Source organism: Maniola hyperantus, chromosome 28, assembly GCF_902806685.2.
Source record: "Maniola hyperantus chromosome 28, iAphHyp1.2, whole genome shotgun sequence".
Lineage (NCBI taxonomy): Eukaryota > Metazoa > Arthropoda > Insecta > Lepidoptera > Nymphalidae > Maniola > Maniola hyperantus.
Window position 1 is genome coordinate 5,550,077 of NC_048563.1, and position 27,801 is coordinate 5,577,877.

The window sequence follows — 27,801 nt, forward strand, 5'->3', positions numbered from 1 at the left end:
ATCCCTAAATGTGTTGCTGATCGCAAATCTCGAGAACAGCTGAACCGATTTCGCTAATTCTTTTTTCATAATATTCCTTGAAGTACGGGGATGGTTCTTACGGAGAGAAAATTTTTAAAAATGCTTTAAAAAAAAGAAGTTCGCTGGGGCAGCTAGTGATTAATAAAAATCCGTTTTTTTTAGGTATTATACCGTAACAAAATGAGTTTTATTGTACAGTGTATTTATTTGGTCATCTATTTGAGGATGGTTCTAGCTATGGACCCTAACCTCAAAGATTTGTTGACTCCTTTACCACAAATAGGAGAGAAGTGTGGATATGAAGTAAGTCCAACCCGTCGGAAATATCTGAGAAACTGGCTTAATGACGTCACGCTTCGTGCTTGCGTTAGCAACGGTACTGGCAACGGTACTGGTAGGACGTAGTATTTATTTATACTCTTTGGGTACTGGATAATCGAAAATGGGCAAGCTGCAGCGAAGTGCGAGGGGAAGCGCATTGCAGCGAGATGCGCAGATATTTCCGACAGGTATTTTTTTTTTTAATACAGTAGGTACGCAGCCGAAAGTAATGTACATCGGCCTTTAGAATGACATTTTGGATTTGTAGAGCGTTGTCTCTGTCACTCATACCTATATGACGTTTTGTCGGTCTCAACGACTGAGGCAATGCTCTACAAATCTGCTATCTCCAAAAGGTGCGATAGCCTAGTGGTTAAGACGTCGTCCTCCCAGTCGAGAGGTCGGGAGCACTTATCTTTAACTTTTAGGAGTTATGTGTGTTTAAAAGCAACTAGCTTATGCTCGCGACTTCGTCCGCGTGGACTACACAAATTTCAAACCCCTATTTCACCCCCTTAAGGGTTGAATTTTCAAAAATCCTTTCTTAGCGGACGCCTACGTCATAATAGCTATCTGCATGCCAAATTTCAGCCCGATCCGTCCAGTAGTTTGAGCTGTGCGTTGATAGATCAGTCAGTCAGTCAACTTTTATATATTTACCTAGTTATGTTATTATTCTAGAGCTGCCCCCCTCTAAAAGACGGCTGGCTCAATGTCCATATAGTACCTCATTCGCACGCAGAGATGGGACTTTCAAAAACCTTCGAAGACTACTATTCAGGAGGTAGGTACTTAAGGGCGAGGCCACAACACTGCGATGCGACATCGCATCGCAAAACCGATGCCGAATCGCGATGCGATGCGTTGACGCAACGCAAAAATTTCGTCGCTTACGGCATCGTACGAGAAAACTCTGACCATCAATTTCTAGTGAGCCATGGACCGCACTCTGGGCCGTCTATCTATTGGAGGCCCTGGGCACATTAGAATAATGGGGCTCGTATGACCTAGATAAAGTAGTACTATTTTCTTAGAATAGGCAAAGAAAGTAGATAAGTCACAATTTTGATTGGTTAACAATCTCTATGGTCCTTTGTTTGAGAGGGCCGTTTCAATCTTTGATTTTATAGAAATAAACGGTAAATATGTTTTTCGGTAATAAAATATCGGTCGGTCGGTTATGGTTTGATGATCTGGTGGTAGGGACTAGTGGGCCTCTATCGATCGTGGGCCCTGGGCACGTGCCCACAGTGCCCAGTGGGAAAGAGGGCCCTGACCGCACTACACGTATCCTACTTCTACTTGCTTTAAGACGCATCAAGAAGAACACAGCACAGGATGGCACACATATGAACTCTGTAAGGGATTGTCTCGACGAAGTCGCAGGCATCATCTAGTATTAATTAGTATATTAGGTATCTATAGTACGCGACAGGTTGAGATGGTAATCAGGGAGGGAACACCTCGCACACCCGCACAGCCCCTCGCTAACCCAGTGCGGGCGAATGCGGGAGACCTGCGGGTGTACGTGACGTCCCCCCCGCGTCATACCCGAATTGCCATCTCAACCTGTCCCGGACTATACACGATAGCTTTTCGCTTCCATGATTACAGATTCTTACGGTGGTTGGATGAAAATTCGCGCAAATTGGAAAACAATATTGGACTCGACCATATCGGAGCTTTGGGTTATAAAAGATAGAAGGTTAGTAACACAACTTTAAACACCTATACATATCAAAAATGAAAGAACCGACAGGATTCGAACCTGCGTCACTCTAGGTATCACATCCGCAGCTCGATTGCGGTAGAATGACAGCTACAATGTCACGATCGCAATCACCTCTGATTGGTTGACGCTCGCTCACTATTGGCTACAATGTATTGTTGCAACAAGAACCGCACAAATTCAGCCAATCACAGATCTAGATCTAGATCTAGATAGATCTTTACACAGCTAACCGTAATATTGACATTTTTAATAATAATTTGAACATATTTAAAAAACATATTTATCAACATTTTGCATCTTCTCCACTTTAAGTATATTTTTCATAGTTAATTTTCTTGTATTTCTTTTTTCTGTGTTTTTATAAATTGTATCTTATCAGTTAGTTAGTGCATTTATTTATTTAAGAATTGTTGTGTACACATATTAAGGGTTACCGCTTAGATCTTAATCTATTGTTTTTTATTTTTATTTGGACCATTTATAGCTGAAATCTGTTTTGTGTGCCTTTATAATAAAATAAAATAAAAATAAAATAAAAATCAGAACAATTGAGATTGTAATAATGATTGATGCAAGTTTTAGACAATCGCCCTACTGGAGGGGGAACGCCCCGTACACTCGCACAGCGCCTGCGGTATCCCGAACTGGGCAGGTGCGGGGCATATCCACCCCGATTACCATGTTGTTGACCTGCTGCGAACTAATTATACCTATTATAGCCACCTTTGGTTTGGCCATCCATGCATTGTTTGGCCCACGGATTGTGAATTCGAACAGATCTCGAATCGCGCGCCACCGTAAGGAATTTAACCCTCACCACCTGCGTGTCTGGTGCACTTCGACCGTCCGTTGTGCCAGATCCTTCTTTCCACGCACATGCAAACTGTGGAACCAACTCCCATCGGCGGTGTTCCCACTACATTACAACATGGGGTTATTCAAGGGGCGGACCAACAAATTCCTAAAAGGCCGACAACGCATCGGTGGTTCCTCTGGTGCTGCAAATGTTCATGGGTGGCGGTAATCACTTAACATCAGGTGACCCGCCTGCTCGTTTGCTCGCTATCTCTATTTTAAAAAAAAGATCTTCGACAAGTCTGTAAACTGAATTTTATTAATTTCAGATTTACAATATCAGACAGTGAACTACCGTATTTCTTTCATTGGTGGGCACGTAGAGATGGCACGGGTACGTGAAATTGGTTTGTTACCCTGTTTTCATTTGTACTTTCATAGCGAAACTGTCGCGAATGGTACGGTCTATGTAATACCTGTTCAAGCATAAAAGTACAGTAGGCGGTAAAAAGTAATGTACATCGGCCTTTAGAATGACATTTCGGTTTTGTAATTGTCTCTGTCACTCATACCTTTATGAAGTTTTGTCAGTCTCAACGACAGAGACAACGCTCTGCAAATCAGCTACCTATATATATCTCCTTCTAAAGGTCGATGTACATTACTTTCTGCTGCGTACTGTAATAGGCTCGCCTCATTCAGAACCTTCTTCGCGAGCCAGAAGGGCTTCGCGCGAAACAAAAAGACTCTTAGAGGTAAGACCACACAAGTAGATATATAGACCAGAGGGGAAGCTTCATACTAGCGGCTGGCTGTAGGTTCACTCACTCACAGCGCAGCTCACGCACGCCACGACGTGTCACGGACGCTCCGTTTGCCATCGAACTGGGCGCACGGAGCGTCCGTGACACGTCGTGGTGTGCGTGAGCTAGTGTGAAGCTTCCCCTCTGGTCTATAATATCCACTCATGTGTTAAGACTGCCTGGAGTCGGGATGATTAGGTACATTTCGTTCTGGGCTATTCTGGCTGAACTTTAAAGCGTTTCTTTGTAGTTCGTCGCATGGTATACGAGCTGATTCGTCAGGGGCGACTGGTGTTCGTCGGAGGAGGCTGGGGGATGCACGACGAAGCCTCGACCAGTTACCAAGCCATCATTGACAGCTACACTTACTCGTTGAGGTAAGTATTAAGAGTACAATCTTTTAGCGCAAGTCCGTCCACATATGGAGTACTGCTCTCCCCTACCTACTGCCTACTGGGCCGGAGCACCCCAGGACCAAGTCCTTCCATTTGATCGGATCCAAATGGCGGGCTGTTCGACTTGTGGGCGATCCCAAACTAACCGGCTCGTTGGAAAGCCTGCATGGAGCACAGCAGAGACGTTAGCTCTCTATGCGTGTTCTATCTATCGCCTTTATAATGGGGAGTGCTCTGAAGAGCTTTTTGACCTCATTCCACCCTCCTTTTTCTACAGCCGCACCGCGCGCTACCGTAAGGAATTTCACCCTCACCACCTGGGTGTCTGGTGCACTTCGAGCGTCCACTGCGCCAGATCCTTCTTTCCACGCACATGCAAACTGTGGAACCTATAAAATATGTAGGAATCATTTATTTGTTAATTAATGACAATGACATTGTTCTCTTTTTATAAACTAAGAAAAGAGGTTTACATATGTCACACCTCCCTTCTTAAACAATAACTTCCCTTACTATCTTAACTATATAAATCATCGATGCCAAAACGTCTTGGCGGCCCTCGTTTACGAACAGACTCGCGAGGCGCCCTGTCCACCACAGCTAACTCGGGCTGCTGGCTAGTGCTGGGCTCAGGCGCCGCGCGACCGGGCGACCAGGAGCTCGTCTCCCCGCCGCTCTCCTGCGGCCCTTCCTCGGGTACCGAGCTCAACGCCACTGCCACCATCGCGCCCCTGGACCGTCCCGCTGCTGATGGTCTATCACCAGTTTCAATGTTAATTGAATTACCGATATTTGAATTAATTTCCGAACATTTTTTTATCTGATCGACATGTCTAAATATCTCAGTTCCATCTCCAGTACGCAGCTTATAATTTGTACTCCCGCTTCTTCCTATGACATCCCCGTTTAACCATTTATTGCCTGTTCCGTAGTTTCGGTACCACACCCTACTTCCGACCTCGAACGATCTCTCAACTCCTCCCGCCGCAAACTCTTGACGTGCCTGGGCAGATCGAACTATATCCTCCCGTTCCGGCTTTAGCTTATCCAAACGCGTGCGTAATGACCTGCCTTGTAACAGTTTGGCTGGGCTTTCTCCTGTCGTGCTATGCTCGGTATTCCGGTATAATAATAGAAAACGACATAACGCTGTGTCTACGTCTACCCCCTGTATAAGAGCTTTCTTTATTACTCTTTTACAAATCTTAACCGCATTTTCCGCAGCACCATTAGACGAAGGATGATACGGCGCTGAAAAAATTTGTTCAATCCCGTTCTGACTTAGAAAAGTTCCAAACTCCACGCTTTGAAACGAAGCAAAATTATCACTAACTAACTGCTTTGGAAGACCAAATCTAGCAAAAATATCTCTTAATTTATTAATTACAGTTTTCGCTGTGATGGAACCCATCTTTACCACCTCAATCCATTTGGAACTAGAATCGACTACCACCATATAAGTAACCCCCGCTATAGGTCCCAAGCAATCGATATGCAGTCTTGTCCACGGGCGACTCGGCCACGGCCACATGTGCGGTGCGTGCGCCGGCGGCGCGTCGGCCACTGCGGCGCAAACCTCGCACGCGCGGCACATCGCCTCCAACGCTTCATCAATTCCCGGAAACCATACGTAGCTCCTCGCTAATGCCTTAGTTTTAACTATCCCCATGTGCGAGTCATGAAGTTCCTTCAACACTTTATCTCGGCACTCAACGGGTATTATGACCCTATGACCCCACATGAGACATCCTAGTTCGCTATACAACTCCTTCCTACGATTGAAAAATGGCCGTAATTCTTTTATTTCTACCTCCGTGGGCCAACCGTCCCTAATGTAACTTAATACTCGTCCCATGATGGGATCTCGGCAAGTAAATTTTTTTAATTCTTTATAATCAAGTAATAAAGCTTCTGAAGCAAAATGTAAATACGTTTGCTCGGGACATTCGCTCATTTGAGATTCACTATTTTCTCTATGAGCTTGTATCATCCTTGACAAACAATCAGCTGTATTTTTATCAGTACTTACATATTCAATTGAAAAATCATATGCCGACAAAATTAACGCCCATCTCTGAAGCCTGCTAGCTGTCATGTTTGGAATACCTGACTCAGCCCCAAAAATGGTCACTAAAGGCTTGTGGTCCGTTCGTAATATAAATCGGCGCCCATACAAGTATTGGTGAAACTTTTTAACGGCAAAAATAATTGCAAGAGCCTCCTTTTGTATCTGACTATAATTTATTTCCGCTGCCGACAGCGATCGGGAGGCATAAGCGACCGGTCGCTCGCCCCCGCCGATGTCTGCGCCTCGCTGCGCTAACACCGCGCCTATCCCAAGCGCACTCGCATCACATGTCAATATAACCGGCTTATTTACATCGTAATGCGCTAAAACCGCAGAGATCGCCAGTAATCTTTTAACCTTATTGAATGAATTCCTTTCTTCTATCCCCCAATACCAACTATGATTTTTCTTTAGTAAATTATATAATGGTGATAAATTACTACTTAAATTCCTGACAAAACGACCGTAAAAATTTACCATCCCTAAAAATGATCTTAATTCGGAAATATCTTTTGGCTCCGTTAAATTTAAAATAGGCTTGACTTTATCTGGGTCAACTCGAATACCTCTATCCTCTATTACATACCCTAAATAGGTTATTTGACTTTCGAAAAATGCACATTTTTCTTTTTTAATTTTAAAACCGCAATCCTTCAGCCTAGTAAGTACTCTCTTTAATGTATCCTTATGCTCATCAAGTGAAGAGTTTGCGATTAATATGTCATCTAAGAAAGTTACCACATTCGGAATATCTTTAAACAAATTTATCATTATCCTTTGAAATATGCCCGGACTTGAAGCTAACCCAAACACTAATCTATTGTAACGGAACAGACCCCGGTGAGTATTTATCACCGTAAATTCTTTTGACTTATTATCTAACTCGATCTGGTTATACGCTTGTGAAAGATCGATTTTACTGAAATACTGACAACCGTTCAAATTGGCCAGTAGATCTTCTATTTTAGGAACTGGATATTTATCAACCGATAAAAAACGATTCAACGTAGCCTTATAATCGGCACATACCCTAATGGCACCGTTAGGTTTGTTCACAATTACAAGCGGGGTGGCCCAGTCCGACGTGTCAACCGGTTCGATGACACCGGCGCGCAGCATCGCGTCCAGCTCGGCGTCCACGCGCTCCCGAAGCGCATAGGCGAGGGGGCGCGCACGACAGAACACGGGCACGGCGCCCTCCCGCACGTGCAGCGTGGCGCGCCCGCCCGTGTAGCGCCCGAGCCCGCCGTCGATTAACTCACTAAACCTGGAAAATATTTCCTCCACGTATCTATTCTTAACAAACTCCTGTACTCGCAAATTATTAATTTTGCACTTAGGCACGTCAATGTTTAATTCCGCTAACCATTGACGCCCTAATAATGACGTCGTCCCATTATCGATGACATATAAATCTAATACCTTCATGCGATCTTTATACCTCACTTTAATTGAGATATACCCTAGAGGTTTAATTTTTGTGCCATCATAAAAAGTTAACGTTAACCGACACGATCTTAACGGTAGGTATTTGTACCTTTCAATATACGTCTGCTTGCTTATACATGACAATGCAGAACCAGTATCAATTTCCATAACCAAAGGCTTCTCGTCTAGTAATACTATTATGCTAACCGGCCTATAGTCCCTTAGCGACATCTGATAAACAGTTTCTTCTTCGTTGACGTCATCCGAACCGACCGACTCCATCCAAGCCGGGTCTTCGTCCCGCCAGTGGTTCGTGCCCGCCGTGTTCGGGCCCCTCGATGCAATGCCCGCACCCTGATTTCTACGCTGTGCTCCTGCTCCCCAACGCATTCCGTAGCTGCGACCGCCGCGCCGCGATCGGTTATAGCCCCTGGCAGCATTTTGCCCTGCAGATCCTGCTCCTGGGTCATCAGGACATCGTCGTCGCAAATGCCCGATCCGTCGGCATCGGCTGCACTCAAAAAACTTATAAGGACAGTCATCTTTACCATGCCGCTGATCCCCGCATCGATCGCATGCACTAATTCGAAAACGATGTAATGATTTTGATGAAGTTCCGCTGACACTCGCAGCTGCTTCTCGTAGCGTCTCTCCCGTCTTCCCTGGTTCCGATTTTGGTCTGCTGATACCTATTCCGACTTCCACTGCAAGTGCGTTTTTCTCCGCGGCTTCGAATGTCGTAGCCAACCTGACTGCGCGATTAAAATCTAAAGTCTCTTCGGCAAAGAGTCTTTGACGAATGACTTCACTCTGTAAGCCGCACACTAACTGATCTCGCAAATTTTCGCTGAGATTATTTCCAAACTCACAAAAACGTGATAGTTCCTTCAGTTCTGCGACATATTGTGAGACCGAAGTTGATTCTTGCTGACGATACTGCCTAAATCGAAAACGCTCAGCCAATATTGATGGTTTTGGTTGTAAATGTTCTCCCACTATCTTCACTAACTCGGCAAAAGTTTTATCACCTGGTCTAACCGGGCTACAGAGGTTTACCATCAGCTCGTACGCCCTGTCCCCGACCATCGATATCATAGTAGGTACCCTTAAGGCCTCTTTCACATCGCCCACTATGAAATACATTTCCATCCGCTCGCAGTATGATGCCCAGTTCCCACTCACGACATCGAATTCCCCTAATTTCCTGGGAGAAACCATCTTCACTTAATTTTCCATCCAGTCGCCACTATAAAATATGTAGGAATCATTTATTTGTTAATTAATGACAATGACATTGTTCTCTTTTTATAAACTAAGAAAAGAGGTTTACATATGTCACAGAACCAACTCCCATCGGCAGTGTTCCCACTACATTACAACATGGGGTTATTCAAGGGGCGCACCAACAAACTCCTAAAAAGCCGGCAACGCATGGGCTGCAAATGTTCATGGGCGGCGGTACTCACTTAATTTCAAGTGACCCGCATGCTCGTTTGCTCGCTATCTCTATTAACTAGTTCTATTGTAACTAAAATTAAAAAAAAACATTTTAGGAAGATAAACGCAACTTTCCTGTCTTGTGGTCGTCCACTAGTGGGCTGGCAAGCGGACACGTTCGGTCACTCGCGCGAGTACACTTCCCTGGTCGCGCAGATGGGCTTCGACGGTCTGTTCGTGAACCCCATCAGTTTCGACGACGAACTGATCAGGATGGAAAGACGCGCCTTGGAGTTTGTGTGGCGAGGAAGCGATGACTTGGGTAAGTAATACTCATCATCATCATCATCATCAACCAATAGACGTCCACTGCTGTAGGGACTTCCACACGCCACGATCTTGCGCCGCCGCCATATAGCGGCTCCCTGCGACTCGTCTGATGTCGTCCGTCCACCTAGTGAGGGGTCTTCCAACGCTGCGTTTTCCGGTGCGAGGTCGCCATTCTAGCACCTTGGGACCCCAACGTCTATCGGTTGTACGAACTATGTGCCCTGCCCAATGCCACTTCAGCTTCGCAACCCGTTGAGCTATGTCGGTTACTCTAGTTCTCCTACGGATCTCCTCATGTCTGATTTGATCACGTAGAGAAACTCCGCACATTCTCTCCATCGCCCGCTGAGTGACTCTGAGTAGTACTCAGACTCTACTTATTATATGATAGCCTGGTACTTAGCCATAAGGAACGGTAGTTAAAAGCTAGATTATAAACTAAGGTTATCTTAGGATATTTCTCATTCATGAGGGTCCAGACTCCAGGTACCTGGCATCCAGGTGTTGAGGGTGACATTTTTTGCTTCATCATCATCATGATCAACCCATCACCGGCTCACTACAGAGCGCGGGTCTCCTCTCAGAGTGAGAAGGGTTTTGGCCATAGTCTACCACGCTGGCCATGTGCAGATTGGTAGACTTCACACACCTTTGAGAACATTATGGAGAACTCTCAGGCATGCAGGATTAGTCACGATGTTTTCCTTCACCGTTAAAGCAAGTGATATTTAATTAATTAAAACGCACATAACTCCGAAAAGTTAGAGGTGCGTGCCCGGGATCGAACCCCCGACCGATTAGAAGGCGGACGTCCTAACCACTAGGCTATCACAGCTTATTGTTTGCTTACCTTTACCTATTCCAGGTGCAGAGACAGACATATACACTCACAAGCTATTCGATGGGTATTGGTCACCGCCAGGGTTCTGCTTCGGAAGCAGGTGCTCGGATCCTCTCCTCGTGGTTTCTGACAGCTTATTTAATAACGTCGATGAAAGAGTAAGTACATGGCCTCGATTACACATGTACGTTTTAAGGTGCTATTCAGCATTCACCAAGGTCACTGACATAGCCCAAGCTATTAGCAAGCTGAAGTGGCAGTGGGCGACCCATGCCTGTCGTAGAGGCGATGGCCGTTGGAGCCGGAAAGTCCTTGAGTGGAGACCGCGTTTAAGCAAGCGTAGTGTGGGACGCCCTCCAGCACGATGAACCGACGATATAAAGAGGCTGGCGGGAAGTGGCTGGATGAGGAAGGCTGAGGACCGGGTGTGGTGGCGCTCTTTGGGGAAGGCCTATGTCCAACAGTGGACGTCCACAGGCTGATGATGATCATAATTCAGCATTTAGCTCGATGCGCCTCTGGAGTCTGGACACAGAGGTGTTGTGATAGCTTTTTCTATTCTTAAAATGCTGAATGACTTTCAATATAGAGATACGAAAATACACAAAATTTTCAAGTTACTTAAGTTAGGTAGAATATTAGGTATTTTTATTAAGTTAATCTATGTTATAAGGTACGATAGGATTGTCATGTAGGTACATCTAAATATATAAAAGGAAAAGGTGACTGACTGACTGACTGACTGATCTATCAACGCACAGCTCAAACTACTGGACGGATCGGGCTGAAATTTGGCATGCAGATAGCTATTATGACGTAGGCATCCGCTAAGAAACGATTTTTGAAAATTCAACCCCTAAGGGGGTGATATAGGGGTTTGAAATTTGTGTAGTCCACGCGGACGAAGTCGAGAGCATAAGCTAGTATTGTATAAAAGCTCTTTAAAAATAAATAAAGATATTAAAAAAAAGCCCCAGCCAGAATGTTGTACACAAACCCTCCACATCGGTCTCCACCAGTGATTTACAAGTGTTTACACTGTTGTTTAATCGCCGGTGGAGACAGTTTGTTTACAACAGTCTGGTCGGGGGTTTAATGATCATTTGGCTTATCTTGTAGTGATTTAGTATTTTTCAAACCCGCAATGTATAGCGTGCGAAACTCGGGTCAATGCCCCGCCTACGACGCGGCATTGACTCCGAGTGGCCTTTAACTAACGTTCGTTGACCTCTAGCGTCAGTCAGATGATTACTTTAACTTAAAGTAAGATAACTATATCAAGTGGGGTATCATATGAAAGGTATTCACCTGTGCATTCTAAAACAGATTTTTATTTATTTTTATGCATCATAGTTTTTGAATTATCGTGCAAAATGTCGAAAAAATACGACTGTAGTACGGAACCCTCATTGCGCGAGCCTGACTCGTACTTGGCCGGTTTTTATGGAATCGACCTACTGGTTACACCTTGTATGTCCTTTCAATGAAAATAAACACCTTTATAATTATTTTCAGATAGACCAATTCATAACTCAGATCCGTTATCGACAGTCGCCTCACTACAACACTAGACAGGTGATGGTAGTGATGGGACAGAGGCATGGCTACTTCGACGCTAAGATCTGGTTCAATAATATCGATACATTGATACAGTGAGTACAACACTAAGGCTGAGATCTATAGAGCGCACTTTGACTTAGCTTACCCTTAAGACAGAGTTAAAACGAGACAGACCTATATCTCTCACATAAATCTGTCTCGTTTTAACTCTAATCTTAAGTCTGAGCTAAGTCAAAGTGCGTTCTATAGATCTCAGCCTAATTCTGAGATCTATAGAACTTTGTATCTATAAATCTGTCTCATTTTAGCTCTGTCTTAAAAAACAAAAAAAAAACACCACGTAAAAATCACGTTAATCCGTTTCACCGTTGCGACGTGATGGAAGGACAAACCAACAAACAAACACACTTTCGCCTTTATAATAAGGGTACCTACTGATGGCGATTTTGTAGAGCGTTGTCTCTGCCGTTGAGACCGACAAAACGTCACATAGGTATGAGTGACAGAGACAACGCTCTACAAACAAACACACTTTCGCCTTTATAATAAGGGTACTGATGGCGATTTTGTAGAGCGTTGTCTCTACCGTTGAGACCGACAAAACGTCACATAGGTATGAGTGACAGAGACAACGCTCTACAAACAAACACACTTTCGCATTTATAATAAGGGTACTGATGGCGATTTTGTAGAGCGTTGTCTCTGCCGTTGAGCCCGACAAAACGTCACATAGGTATGAGTGACAGAGACAACGCTCTACAAACAAACACACTTTCGCATTTATAATAAGGGTACTGATGGCGATTTTGTAGAGCGTTGTCTCTGCCGTTGAGCCCGACAAAACGTCACATAGGTATGAGTGACAGAGACAACGCTCTACAAACAAACACACTTTCGCATTTATAATAAGGGTACTGATGGCGATTTTGTAGAGCGTTGTCTCTGCCGTTGAGCCCGACAAAACGTCACATAGGTATGAGTGACAGAGACAACGCTCTACAAACAAACACACTTTCGCCTTTATAATAAGGGTACTGATGGCGATTTTGTAGAGCGTTGTCTCTACCGTTGAGACCGACAAAACGTCACATAGGTATGAGTGACAGAGACAACGCTCTACAAACAAACACACTTTCGCATTTATAATAAGGGTACTGCTGGCGATTTTGTAGAGCGTTGTCTCTACCGTTGAGACCGACAAAACGTCACATAGGTATGAGTGACAGAGACAACGCTCTACAAACAAACACACTTTCGCATTTATAATAAGGGTACTGCTGGCGATTTTGTAGAGCGTTGTCTCTACCGTTGAGACCGACAAAACGTCACATAGGTATGAGTGACAGAGACAACGCTCTACAAAGCCGAAATCTCATTCTAAAGGGCGATATACAATATTTCTTGCCAGCTATTGTATGTACCTACTTAGTGAAAAAATTTTTACAAAAAAAATAAAAACCGACTTCGTTACACAAACACTAAAAATTGAAAAATAATTTAATTTATTACCGAATATATTATGTATACAAGAGTTAATATAGTTCCATAATAATACTTTTTGGTGCCGGTGCCAATTAGCTTTAGCTGCGCGAATCGTCTAGACTTCATATTTTTATGGGACTCCACAATGGCACCTCATTGGCACCGACCCCAAAAAATATTATTATGGAACTATATTAACTCTTGTATACATAATATATTCGGTAATAAATTAAATTATTTTTCAATTTTTAGTGTTTGTGTAACGAAGTCGGTTTTTATTTTTTTTGTAAAAATTTTTTATTTCACAATTTTTAGTGGCCCCATGGAATTATGCTATGACTGGTTAAAAGTCTACTGTTAACTAAGCTATTACACTGATCGCGAGCAATTTACTCTTATCCGTTGAGGAGTTCCAGTATCTATCTTCGAAGATGTTCATCAGATCTTCACCAAATTGAAATGGGACCAACTTTGAAGTATACCCTTTCAAACAAAAAAATAATTTTCAAAATCGGTCTAGGCGTTTTCGAGTTATCGGGGAACATACATAAAAAAAAAAAAAAAAAAAAAAAAAAAAAAAAAAAAAAAAAGATTCCGACGAATTGAGAACCTCCTCCTTTTTTTGAAGTCGGTTAATTATTTTCCAGGAAATTCAATGAAAGGACATATCAAAATAATGAGAAAATGCACGCGATCTATTCCATGCCCGCTTGCTTTTTGAAAGCTGTTTATGAAGAGAAGTATGTTTATATATTATGCATTTTCAGTTAATTTATTTATACAGGAGACCTTTGTCCAGCAGTGGACGTCTATCGGTTGATGACGACGACAAATTCCTTTAAAAAACTACAGGGTGTAACCAGAACGCTGGCAAAAACGAAGACAGGTGATAGTACTGATGATTACTGATATGATACCACAAAATAACGCGAAAAACAAGTATAAAGAAATCTTATAATTTTGTAAAAGTTTACGATATATTGCAAATAAAACATCTGACTGACGCTAGAGGTCAATGATCGTTTCGTAAGTAAGCCACTCGGAGTCAATGCCGCGTCGTAGGCGGGACATTGACCCGAATTTTGCACGCTATACATTGCGGGTTTAAAAAATACTAAATCACTAAAACTACAAAATGAGGCAAATGGTTATTGGTATTGGATTGTGTTTAGGTAGTAGGTATAACAAAAACGCTAAGTTTTTACTAGCGTTCTCGTTACACCATGTATGTAGATACTTATAGTAAAATAATTGTATTTTAATTTATATTCTACTAGCTTATGCTCGCAACTTCGTCCGCGTGGACTACACAAATTTCAAACCCTTATTTCACCCCCTTAGGGGTTGAATTTTCAAAAATCCTTTCTTAGCGGATGCCTACGTCATAATAGCTATCTGCATGTCAAATTTCAGCCCGATCCGTCCACTAGTTTGAGCTGTGCATTGATAGATCAGTCAGTCAGTCAGTCAGTCACCTTTGCCTTTTATATATTTAGACTAGCGTATGCCCGCGACTTCAATTCGCGCCCATAATTTCAAACCTCTACTTTACCCCCTTAGGGCTTGACTTTGCAAAAATCCTTTCAGCATAGCTATCAGCATGCCATAGTTTGATCCGTCCAGTAGTTTGAGCTGTGCGTTCATAGATCAGTCAGTGACCTTTTGCGTTTATATATTTTTTCAGCCCCATTTTAGAGACGAAACAAGACGATTTCTTCCCGTATGCGTACAAGAAAAATACCTACACAACTGGCATGTATACCACACGACCTACTTTCAAGTATCTAGTCAGAGAATCCAATATTTTTCTGCAGGTAAGTACCTAAGTCAGCGTGGTAGAATATGCCCAAAATCGTACTCACTCTGAGAGGAGACCCGTGCTTTGTAGTGAGCCGGTGATGGGTTGATCATGATGATGATGATGACGAAATACCTAAGACAAACTACTCGTTTCTTATCCGGACCACTAGGACATACAAATAGCCTGTAAAACAAAAGATGTGTAAATGCAACGATAGAGGATGAACTGGACCTTAGTAAAAAAAAACTAGATATAAATTAAGGCACAGAATAATATAATAGTACCGGTTAAGATTAGTTTAGAGTTAAAGATGTTGCAATGTAATAGCAACAGGTAAAAATGTCATCAAAAAAAAGGATATACAACGTTAGTTTTAGTTAACACAAAAACCGAAACACGTGTCGAATATTTTTTACATAAAGAATGTATGTACAAAATTTTAAAAATATTTAATGAGAATTTACGAAGTTATAATCTTGTTGTGTTGAGTAGTTGTCCTCACAAGAACATGGTCACCCCAAGCGAGCAGCTTTGAGCGAACGGGACGGCTGGCGTCGATCGTGCGCGCTCCCGCTCGCACGGCTCGAATCAGCTGGTGCATGCGGTCATTCAACTAGGTGTCTAAAAAGTATTTTTTGGTCAAAATTTAACCACAGCGCCTTAACGATTAAAGAGCCTCAATAGCTCAACGTGTAAAGGAGTGGACTGAAAATCGAAAGGTCGACGGTTCAAACCCTACCCGTTGCACTATTGTCGTACCTACTCCTAACACAAGCTTGACGCTTAGTTGGAGAGGAAAGGGGAATATTAGTCATTTAACATGGCTAATATTCTTTTAAAAAAAATTGTAAAATTTCAGATAGCGAAGCAGTTGCAAGTGTTAATGAATTTAGGGAATTATGATAAAATGTTTGAAAATTTCAACTGGATCATGGGTGAGTGCTCATTGACAACATGCATATCAAACGTGTATATAATATGCGACTGGTCGAGATGGCAATCGAGAGGGAACGCCCCGCAAACTCCCACAGCCCTTCAGTCTTCCAACGCTGCGTCTTCCGGTGCGAGGTCGCCATTCCAGCATCTTGAGACCCCAACATCTATCGGTTGTACGAACTATGTGCCCTGTCCATTGCCACTTCAGCTTCGCAACCCGTTGAGCTATGTCGGTTACTCTAGTTCTCCTACGGATCTCCTCATGTCAGATTTGATGACGTAGAGAAACTCCGCACATAGCTCTCTCCATCGCCCGCTGAGTGACTCTGAGCTTTCTTATGAGGCCCATAGTTAGCGACCATGAACACATTCAAACATAGTAGGTAGGTTATATGGTTAGGTTCTCCGTAGTATATCAAACGAGCCGAGACATGGTCATCATTGGCAATACGCATTTACCTTACTCTATGCATGAACTATATTTCAGGAGTTGTGCAAGACCATAACATAATATCAGGAGCAATGCGAGACCATGTAGCAAGCTACTATGCTGAGAAACTACATTCTGCAGTGCAGTGGTCAACTGAGTTACTCCAAGATGCTTTCAAGTAAGTAGCTGTTGAGTTTCTGCCGGCTTCTCTCAGTAGAATCTTCTTTCCGAATCAGTGGTGCTATATACGTACTATATCGACCATTCCATCCTTTACTTGTGCTATAAGACCTACCTAGTACCCAGTGGCGTGCACAGGGTTTGAAGCCAGGGTAGGCACTAGTTAAGTAAGAGCCTGTTTACTGGCAGGTCATTATCTATACTTATAATTGCAGGGTAATCAGTAGGTAGGAAAAATAATAATGTAAACGCGGGTACCGGCGTATCACTATTAAACTCAGTTAGCATCGAACCTGTGTTTGATTTGTTCCACTGGCGACGAGTTTGTGTATTTTATATTATTTACCACGCGATTTAAAGTGATTATTTCAAAAATACAATGCCTATAGGTAAATTAGAACCGTTTGACTTGAATTCCAAACAGTGGCCCGCGTATATAAGGCGAGTTAAGCAGTATATTCTCTTAAACGAAGTGAAGGCTGAATTACAAGTGCCGTTACTAATTACGATTGTGGGTGAAGCGACGTACACTTTGATGTGCGATCTATGTTCGCCGGCGCATCCTGAATCGAAAGGTTTCGAAGAATTAGTGGAATTGGTTTCGGCACACTTGGAGCCAAAACGTTCCGAAATAGCCGAGCGCCATGTTTTTCGCTTACGTCGCCAACGTCCAGGCGAGTCCCTCACGGAATATCTACATAACTTAAAACATCTGGCAACAACTTGCAATTTTGGAACAATGTTAGAGGAGAACTTACGAGATCAGTTCGTGTCAGGGTTGGCAAACGAACTGATGCGATCTAGAATATTCGCCGAAAAAGACATCAAATACAAGGAGGCAATCGAGCTAGCTCTGGCGTTGGAGGCTGCAGAAAAGCATGCGGAGGTGAGCGGGTCTATGGTGACTTCGACATCGACCTCGGGTGCGGGCGGCGAGGCAGGCGAGGGCCTGCATCATGCGAGCGGGCGGCGCGGCCCGGCGCGAGCGGCGTCGAGCGCTGCCGGCGCGGGAGGGCGCGGCGGCCGCGGCGCACCGGGACCGACGGCGGAGTCGAGTGCGGCTGTGCGGTGCTGGCGGTGCGGAAAGCCGCACCGTGCAAACAGATGCAGATATGCGCAATTTAATTGTGATAAGTGCCGACGCCGCGGACACCTAAAAATCATGTGTGATGAAGTGCATAATTACGGGTTTAATGTGCGAAATAATTATGTACAGGAGGGAAGTGTCTCGGGGGAAGACGACTTCTTTAAGATCGAACTGGCAGCCAAAGGTAACGGACCATATTTTCTTAAAGTGCAAATAGACGAGCATCTATTGGAATGTGAAATTGATACCGGTAGTCGTATTTCGGCGATTAGTGACCAACTTTTTTATAAACTTTTTTCTCATAAAAAAATAATATGCGATAATTTAATATTACGTTGCTACTCGGGTACACAGATCGATTCGTTGGGTTATGTACATGTAGATGTCACGGTTGGGAACGTGCGAGTACCTAACTTGACATTATATGTAATCAAAAACGGTTCTCGACCTTTGTTGGGCCGAGATTGGCTTCGAGCCTTAGATATTAAACAAATAACATTAAAAGAGATAGCCGAAGATCGATTTGTGGACCGTTTAACCGCCGAATTTCCGGAAGTATTTACGGATACGTTAGGCACTTGTAAAAAGACCATTCAATTACAGCTCACTGACCAGGAACCTGTTTATGTGAAGGCCCGGCCGGTACCTCTCGCGCTGCGCGGCCGCGTGCAAAGCGAGCTCGAGCGACTCGAGCGGGAGGGGTACATGTACCGCGTGGACCACTCGGAGTACGGCACGCCGATCGTGCCGGTGGTAAAGGCGTGCGGAGAAATACGAATATGCGGGGACTATAAAGTTACGATTAACCCAAAATTAAAACGCGATTATTATCCTTTACCTCGAATTGAGGAACTATTTGCTTCATTGAGCGGGGGGGAAGAGTTTTCGAAAATAGACCTAAAGCATTCGTATCAACAAGTCATGTTATCCGAGGACTCCCAAGCTTATACCGCTATTACTACGCACATAGGTACGTTCGTATACCGCCGCACGCCATTCGGACTATCATGCATTCCTGAAAAATTCCAAAAATTAATGGAGGAAACATTACGAGGTATTCCTGGAACGGTAGTGTTTCTAGATGACATTTGTGTGACGGGGTCTAACAGACAAACACACCTAGCCAATTTACGAGCTGTACTTGAACGGTTGCGGTCGATGGGTTTTACTGTTAAGTTAAGTAAGTGTAGTTTTCTTAAACCTAGTGTAAAGTATTTAGGCTTCATTATCGATAAATCAGGCTTGCACCCTGATCCGAATAAAATAGAAGCGATCCACGATGCGCCTCACCCCGAAAACGTGACACAATTAAAAAGTTTTCTCGGATTATTAAACTACTATGGAAAATTTATACCCAACCTCAGTATATTATTATATCCGTTACACGCGTTACTTAAAAAGGACGTTCCTTGGAAATGGGATGCACGTTGTGAAGCCGCGTTTTCGGAAGCCAAGAGCGCACTGTTGGGCGATAAAGTGTTAGCTCACTATGAAGAGGGTCGGCCGTTGGTACTGTCCGTGGACAGCAGCGCGTACGGTTTGGGCGCTGTGCTCGCGCACCGTTATCCGGACGGCAGTGAACGCCCTGTTAGCTGTGTTTCGCGAACATTAAATGATTCCGAAAAAAATTATAGCCAGCTTGATAAGGAGGCGCTAGCTATTTTCTTTGGTATTACCAAACATCACCAATATGTATTCGGTAGACAGTTTATATTGCGCACAGACCACCAGCCCTTAAGTTTCATTTTCGGAAAAAAATGTGGAATCCCCCAGACGGCTGCCAGTCGTTTACAACGGTGGGCTGCGCGTGACAAATTTAGATAAAGAGAGAAGTTAAGACAGTGGGCTTTAATAGTGATGATAAATTAAATCCAATGATTACTAATGAAAGTTATCATTTATCAATTATTTGTCAGGTAAGGCCAAATACTAAGTAATTAAAAATCAAGCAAAGCATCTGCTGTATTATTTCAAAGTAAGAATCCTAATCATCTAAACAGGCTTCTATAATAATTAGAAGCTAACAACCTAGTGTTTACTTTTATCTCAATGTATAAAATAAATAGCACAAGAGGGTAGGTGATAAATACAGAAGTAAAACCAACCAAGTCGAATAATAACTGAATTGTATTTGTTCAGCATTGATCTATTTATATTAAAATGAATCTACCACCCATTTCGCTAAGGTGTTTAGTCATGGAGAAGAAAGGGCAAAGAAACTCCATAACACACATCTTTTAAAACAACTAGAACGTTGAGTAAAGTAGTAGGTACATATTTGGTACACAGTTACAACAGGTAACCTATAAAAGGCAAATGATTACATTACATTATAATACAATATAAGAATACTTAACTTCAGTAAGGTCCGCTGTGTTTGCTCTGGGCTGTCGATACAAGACTGTGTCCTCTCTGTCGAGGTAGGGTACTTTTATAACACTGCCATCGCAAACAGGGCGGATGTCGACTATCACATGCTCTTAATATTAATCATTATTTATTTTTGGTTTGTTGACAAAAGGTATGTTGACACACCCAATTTACAATAATAAAATCAGTAACATTGATGGTCTACGTATTAATAATTTACAATAATAATAAGCGACTTAAATTGACAGTTTACACAACATTATTATTTCACATAATAGCTATTGCCAACTGCATGTTGACAATAGCTTAGTATAATGTCACTCTTAGTACATTGACAGTATTTAATTTACGATGAATAATTAGTTACCAGTATTGACAATTCACATAATATTATTTATCGTATTGTCACATTCCTAAATATTAAATTAAACAACATACAAGAAAAGATACCACTTAAACCATACTCTTTCCGTACATTGATATTGAATCCGGAAACGGAATAACGATTCTGTTTTAAATATCACAACAAATATTCATTTCGGACTCCCAAGTTTATGATTAGATGAATTTTAGCATAATAATTATGTATCCAATTTTATCGTAATATAACACGCGCTTGTCGGCCTACGACTTTACGGTGGAGTTTGTGCGTTCCTCGGACAACGGGCCGGCCGATGCTTTGTCCCGCCTGCCCTTGCCGTGCCAGCGGGCGACCCCTTCGGAGTGCGTAAGCTATGTCCAACTTATGGAAGATAACTTGCCAATTAGTTTTAAAGATGTTAGTAAGGAGACGAAGAGAGACCCTTTATTAAGTAAAATAGTCGGCTATGTAATGTTCGGTTGGCCGTCGTCAGTAGCGGGCGGCGAGGAGGAAAAGGCTTATTTTGCTAGGCGACATGAGATAGTATTGGAACTGGGTTGTTTAATTTATAAATATCGAATAATAATTCCGCCGTCATTGCGTACAGAAGTTTTAAAAGAAATACATGAAGGCCATTTGGGCATTAATAAAATGAAGAATGTGTCACGTAGCTATGTCTATTGGCCCAGTTTAGACCGCGACATCGAGGATTTATGTCGAAAATGTGAAGCATGTCGAGTAGTCCGCGACTCCCCACCCCGCGCCACACTCCACCCCTGGGAGTACCCACTATGTCCGTGGCAACGCGTGCACGCCGATTTTGCGGAATGTGCGGGTAAGAAATATTTGATCGTCTTAGATGCTTATTCAAAGTGGGTAGAAGTAATTGGTATGACGCGCACGGATGCGGAGTCGACAATTTCGGTCTTTCAGACATTATTTGCCAGATTTGGGCAGCCCGCGCAGCTCGTAACTGACAACGGCCCCCCGTTCAGCGCCTTAGATTTTAAGAAATTCTGTGCTAATAACGGCATCAAGAGTGTAACGACGGCACCGTATCGACCGCAGGGTAATGGTGCGGCTGAAAACATGGTGAAAACCATTAAAAAAGTTATCAAACGCGCTTTATTTGTTAAAGAGAATGTATCAGCTGCCCTAAACAAATTTCTATTTCAATATAGAAACTGTGAACATGCTACGACGGGTGCGTCCCCCGCCGTACTGATGCTAGGCCGGCGATTGCGTGGGCGACTGGACGCGTTGCGTCCGGACGTATCTTCGGTAGTCCGCTCAGCACAAGATCGCCAGATTAGTCAGAAAGGGGGTACGCAGAGACAAGTAGATATTGGAGATACGGTCATGGCACGAGATTATTCCTCTAAAGGAAGCAAATGGACTGAAGGAGTCGTAGTCAGTCAGACAGGACCGGTGTCTTATAAAGTAGATATTGGTAAGGGCATAGAATGGCGTAGACATCGAGATCAGGTAATCAAAGTAAATAAAAAAAATCGTTACTCTCTCGCTCGAACTAGCATCCTCGGTCAGGAAGCCGAGCAGACGGGGGAGAATGCCGACGAAAGGGTAGCGGTTGATAGCGATGCCGACGTTACATTCGAAGACGCTGTCGGTGTGTCCGGGACGAGGGTTCGGCCCAGGCGCCTGAGGTGCACTCTCCAACACCGCCGCCCCCGGACGCGTCTGCTAGAGCTCTGCGAGCATATAAGCGTAATAAAAAGGTCTAGTTATGTATAACTATGTTATTTTCTATTTAAAAAGGGGGGAAAAGTGCAGGGTAATCAGTAGGTAGGAAAAATAATAATGTAAACGCGGGTACCGGCGTATCACTATTAAACTCAGTTAGCATCGAACCTGTGTTTGATTTGTTCCAATAATAAAACTGTAACAGGTCAAATTCTGTACATTGAAGATATTTTGAAATTTTTTTTTCGAGGGCACTAATCGACACTGAACCCAAAACTGTAATTTTTTTTCATTTTTGTCTGTCTGTCTGTCTGTCTGTCTATCTGTCTGTCTATCTGTCTGTCTGTCTGTCTGTATCACGGCCGCGCATCACGCTGAAACTACTGAATGGATTCCAATGAAACTTGGTACGATTTGAGGTCATACTATGAGGAAGAATATAGGATACTTTTTATCCCGAAATTCAGCATGGTTCCCGTAGGAGAGGGGATGAAAGTTAAAATGTATACTGAGTTGTAATTCATTAACGCGTAGTCCGATTTCATTCATTCTTTTTTTGTTAGAAAGGGGATATTTTAAAAATTGTTCCGTAAATATTTCAAGGTAATCGGTTTTTAACCGACTGTCAAAAAGGAGGTGGTTCTTTTTTCTACATCGATTTTTTCGAGGTTTCTGGACCGATTTGCAATTTTTTTTTAAATCAACAAAAAAAGTTTTTGTGGTGGTCACATAAAAAAATCTGGATTCAACTCCTTAATCCTGATGCTGCAGGGTTACTGCCCGCCTGAGTTATCAAGATTCAGGAAGTGTTCATAGTGAATTCATATTGTAGGTACCAAGCAACGACTTTATTCTCAGACTTCAGTATGTAATTATCTATTTTAATTTGTTTATTATTAATTCCAGTAAAATACGTAGAAGTACATATAAAACGGATTATAGACTGTGTTACCTCAACATATCGTCGTGTCCCAACACTAAACTGGATACGTTTTATGTGAGTAAATTAATTAAAAATCATAAGTATAATAGAAAAACCGGCCAAGTGCGAATCAGACACGCGCACTAAGGGTTCCGTACTACAATCGTATTTTATCGACATTTTGCACGTTAATTCAAAAACTATGATGCATAAAAATATATAAAAATCTGTTTTAGAATGCACAAGTGAAGACCTTTCATATGATACCCCACTTGAAAGTAAACTTGTAAGAAAACTATATCAAGTGGGGTATCATATGAAAGGGCTTGACCTGTATATTCTAAAACAGATTTTTATTTATAGATTTTTATTTGTTTTTGAATTATCGCTCAAAATGTCGAAAAAATACGTTTCGCGAGCTTGACTCGCACTTGGCCGGTTTTTTAAAGTTGTTTTCCCTGTTTTGTGTGTAATAACGACTCTCTATTTATCTATCGATCTATTACAGATAACAATCTATAACCCATTAGCTTGGCCCGTGACGATGCCTGTACGGTTGCCAATAACAAATACTAAATATGAAGTCTTCGATCCATCCGGTAATTAGGTTTTTTTTTTTTTTAAAGTATAATAAATGACTAATATTCCCCTTTCCTCTCCAACTAAGCGTCAGGCTTGTGCTAGGAGTAGGTACGACAATAGTGCAACGGGCGGGGTTTGAACCGTCGACCTTTCGGTTTTCAGTCCACTGCTTTACCGGTTGGTTTGATATTTGTAGATCTCTCTAAAGAAGCCCCAATCTTGATTATAAATTCTAGTGTTAGTGCTCACCTTCATTATTATAAGGATTTTCTTTGCAAAGGGGTTTGAATATTTTAGTATGGAACCTGGCCTACCTAAACTGTCCACAACTTTTCTCAATACCATTCCTAGTACACAGTGGCGTGCAGGTCATAGAGACATAAATGCACTGCTTACCCCAGTTTTAATAGCTCAATGCATATTTTTCATTATGACCTGCCAGTAAACAGGTTCCTACTTAACTAATGCATACCCTGGCTCCAAACCCTGTGCACGCCACTGCTAGTACATTATTTACCTGTTTATATGTTGCTTAATATTTGACGACCTCCCTGGCGCAGTGGTGAGCGCTGTGGTCTTAATAGTGGGAGGTCCCGGGTTCGATTCCTGGCAGGGGTTTGGAATTTTATAATTTCTAAATTTCTGGTCTGGTCTGATGGGAGGCTTCGGCCGTGGCTAGTTACCACCCTACCGGCAAAGCCGTGCCGCCAAGCGATTTAGCGTTCCGGTACGATGCCGTGTAGAAACCAAAGCGGTATGGGTTTAATAAAAACTGCCATACCCCTTCCAGGTTAGCCCGCCATCATCTTAAACTGCATCATCACTTACCACCAGGTGAGATTGCAGTCAAGGGCTAACTTGTATCTGAATATAAAAAAATAAAAAAAAACTTTTCAGGTACACAAATCAAGGCTATAAAAATAGCAATACCGGGCCACGTATTCGATATACCTAACCGAAAGATACCAGTCACAAACGAGCTGGTCTTCATAGCAGAAAACATCCCACCGCTGGGACTGAGGGGTTACTTCATACAAAAGGAAACCAAAACACTGGCGAAGAGATCTATCATAAAGAAAATAAGTAAAACCCAACAGAAAAAATACTATATGCGACAAACGGCGAAAGAAAATAAAAGTTACATCGAACAATCTCGAGAATATGACGATTTTGATGAAACTAAACCAGCGACTAGGATAGAGTTCGATAAAGTAGTACATGCATTACCAAGTGGTGATGAAGAAACTGATTTAATTGATGTAGAAGGTGAATCAACCAATAAAACTGGTGATGGAATCCAAGTAAGACTCAATAATAATAGTCAAAAAGTTGATGAAAGTGAGATGACTGTTGTTAATAGTAATGAATCGATCAAAATTTTTGATGAAACTCAAGTATCAATTATTAATTCTCAATCAACTAGTCAAAATAGTCTCAATAATAGTCAAAATGTTGATGAAAGTGAGATGACTAATGGTGATAATGAAACAAATATTAAAATTTTTGATAAAACTCAAGTATCACATAAAAATAATGAATCAACAAGACAGAACATTGATGAAACTGAAATAACAAATGTTGATAAAAAATTTGAAATTGAAGTAACTACTATGGAAAATATTGAAGTAATACATCCTGGTATAATGAAAAATACTATAGAAAATGTTAGTAGCACGGAGAAAACTGTACAAGACAGTCTAGCTCTATCTATTGTGGATACACTAAATAAACCTAAGTTTAAAAAATGGGTTCCAGCAGATGGAAACGAAAAACCTGATGACATAAGTTCTAGTGAATTAAATATAGATGATTATTATGCTAAGGAATCGAAAGACTATTTTATTAGAAATCAGGTAGGTACATATTCTGTTTTAATTGTTGTAGTAGAAGATAACTACCTTCTTAGGCGGTTAGGTTAGGTGAGCTACTATCGGGGTACCAGCCAGGTAACCTCCCCGTGTGGGCAGTTTCTCTACATGGGATATTGTTAACCATGGCTAATTGACCTGGTGGGGCGGTGGTGTTGTCAGCGTGCCATCCAGCAGCTCCCTGCAACTCGTCTGATGTCGTCCGTTCGCCTAGTGGGGGGTTTTCCAACGCTGCGCCTTCCAGTGCGAGGGCGCCATTCCAGCACCTTGGTACCCCAACGTCTATCGGTTTTTCGAACTATGTGCCATTGCCACTTCAGCTTCGCAACCCGTTGAGCTATGTCGGTTACTCTAGTTCTCCTACGCACCTCCTCATTTCTGAATTGATCACGTAGAGAAACTCCTCTCTCCATCGCCCGCTAGTAACTAATACGATAAACTCTAACAGATCTTTCTCCTTTTCAGTACATACAAATAAACTTGGATGAATACCGAAAAATAACAAGCATGAACTTGTCCAATGGCGTGAACACATCACTAGATATACAATACTATTACTATATATCTGACGAACCAACAGATAACACCACTTGGAAACCTGGAGCATACATATTTAGAGCTGTAGATACAAAACCTGAACCTATCATAGATTTCATTGAAACGAAAGTCTATAAAAGCGATATTGTAGAAGAAATACATACCAAATATTCTAATTACGCTTCTTTTGCAGTGAAATTGTACACAAATAATCCTATTATAGAAATAGATTGGGTAACAGGTCCTATACCTATTGAAGATAATTTTGGTAAAGAAGTATTTATAAGATATACAACGGATTTGGAGAATGAAGGTGTTTTTTATACAGATGCGAATGGAAGACAGATGGTTAAAAGGATACGGCATTTGAGACCAATGTATGAACCTTATGATTTAGATCCTATAGCTGGTAAGTTGATTTAAGATACATTACGGATTGTTGAATTCAAAATCGGTAAAGAAGAAGTCGCTAACTCTGGGCCTCAGAAGAAAGGTCAGAGTCACAGCGGATGATGGAGAGAGCTATGTGCGGAGTTTCTCTACGTGATCAAATCAGAAATGAGGAGATCCGTAGGAGAACTAGAGTAACCGACATAGCTCAACGCGTTGCGAAGCTGAAGTGGCAATGGGTAGGGCACATAGTTCGTAAAACCGATAGACGTTGGGGTCCTAAGGTGATGGAATGGCGACCTCGCACTGGAAGACGCAGCGTTGCTACACAAATTTCAAACCCCTATTTCACCATCTTAGGGATTGAATTTTCAAAAATCCTTTCTTAGCGGATGCCTACGTCATAATAGGCTATCTGCATGCCAAATTTCAGTCCGATCCGTCCAGTAGTTTGAGCTGTGCGTTGATACTCGTAGATCAGTCAGTCAGTCACCTTTTCATTTTATATATTTAGATTTCCACTCATTTTCTAGGTAACTTCTATCCAGTAACATCAAGAATATACATTGAAGATCCAAAACGGAATCTACGATTTTCAATTTTCAATGATAGATCGCAAGGAGCTAGCTCTCTTCTCGAAGGCTCCATAGATTTAATGGTACATAGAAGAATCCTAACAGATACCAGCGCATCGTTTATAATAATAAATGAAACTGAATACAATAAAGGTCTTATAGTCAGGGGAAATCATTATTTATATCTAACCAAAGCAAATTATAAACAAAACAGAGTTTACGAGAAGAAAATTGCTAAAGAGATCGAATTAAAACCTCAAATAATGTTTAATAGAATAACACAAGAACTAAATAAAGAAGTTTGGTTAAGTTATAACAATGATTTTACTTGTTTAAACAAGAGATTACCTATAGGTGTACACATTTTAACTTTACAAGAATGGAATGCTAGAACTATATTGTTGAGATTAGAAAATTATTTAGAAAAAATCGATGCAGTGAAGAGTGGTATTAAAAAAGTTTATATAAAAGATTTGTTTGTTAATATTAAAGTTTTGAATTTGATAGAAATGAATTTAGCAGCGAATATGTTTTTAAAAGATAATGTTAAATTGAACTGGCGTGTTAATGGTAGTTTTGTTAAGAATTTCAATGATTTTTATGGTAGTAATGGTAAAATTGAATATAGTAATGATGAAATGAGGGTAGTTGATGACGTGGATTTGGATAGCGGTATTATTTTGGTTCCGCAGCAAATACGAACTTTTGTAATAGGCCTAGAGGCCTAGCTCATTATTGCGACCTAATTGAGGCCTAGCTCATTATTGCGACTTCGTCCGTGTGGACTACGCACATTTCAAACCTCTATTTCACCCACTTAGGGGTTTAATTTTCAAAAATCCTTTAGC

General features: G+C 42.0%; 1 protein-coding gene across 1 annotated transcript; it reads left to right on the forward strand.

The window, feature by feature from the left end:
• The first annotated feature begins 246 nt into the window (after positions 1–246).
• On the forward strand, positions 247–27,740 carry LOC117995014 (lysosomal alpha-mannosidase-like). The gene is made up of 17 exons (XM_069508129.1): positions 247–324; positions 1,024–1,126; positions 1,957–2,047; positions 3,557–3,624; positions 3,923–4,049; positions 9,117–9,322; positions 10,196–10,329; positions 11,687–11,823; positions 13,861–13,953; positions 14,898–15,027; positions 15,874–15,949; positions 16,438–16,558; positions 22,986–23,076; positions 23,510–23,600; positions 24,481–25,436; positions 25,917–26,397; positions 26,912–27,740. Exons 1-17 carry the CDS (start codon positions 247–249, stop codon positions 27,679–27,681), a joined length of 3,753 nt encoding a protein of 1,250 aa, XP_069364230.1. The 3' UTR covers positions 27,682–27,740.
• Positions 27,741–27,801: the final 61 nt, after the last annotated feature.

Excerpts from the sequence above, each read along its gene's own strand:
- LOC117995014 (XM_069508129.1), top strand. The coding sequence starts at position 247 with ATGGTTCTAGCTATGGACCCTAACCTCAAAGATTTGTTGACTCCTTTA. Across the intron at positions 3,625-3,922 it reads AAACAAAAAGACTCTTAGAG|TTCGTCGCATGGTATACGAG; the intron begins GTAAGACCACAC and ends GTTTCTTTGTAG. Across the intron at positions 23,601-24,480 it reads TGAAGTCTTCGATCCATCCG|GTACACAAATCAAGGCTATA; the intron begins GTAATTAGGTTT and ends AAAACTTTTCAG.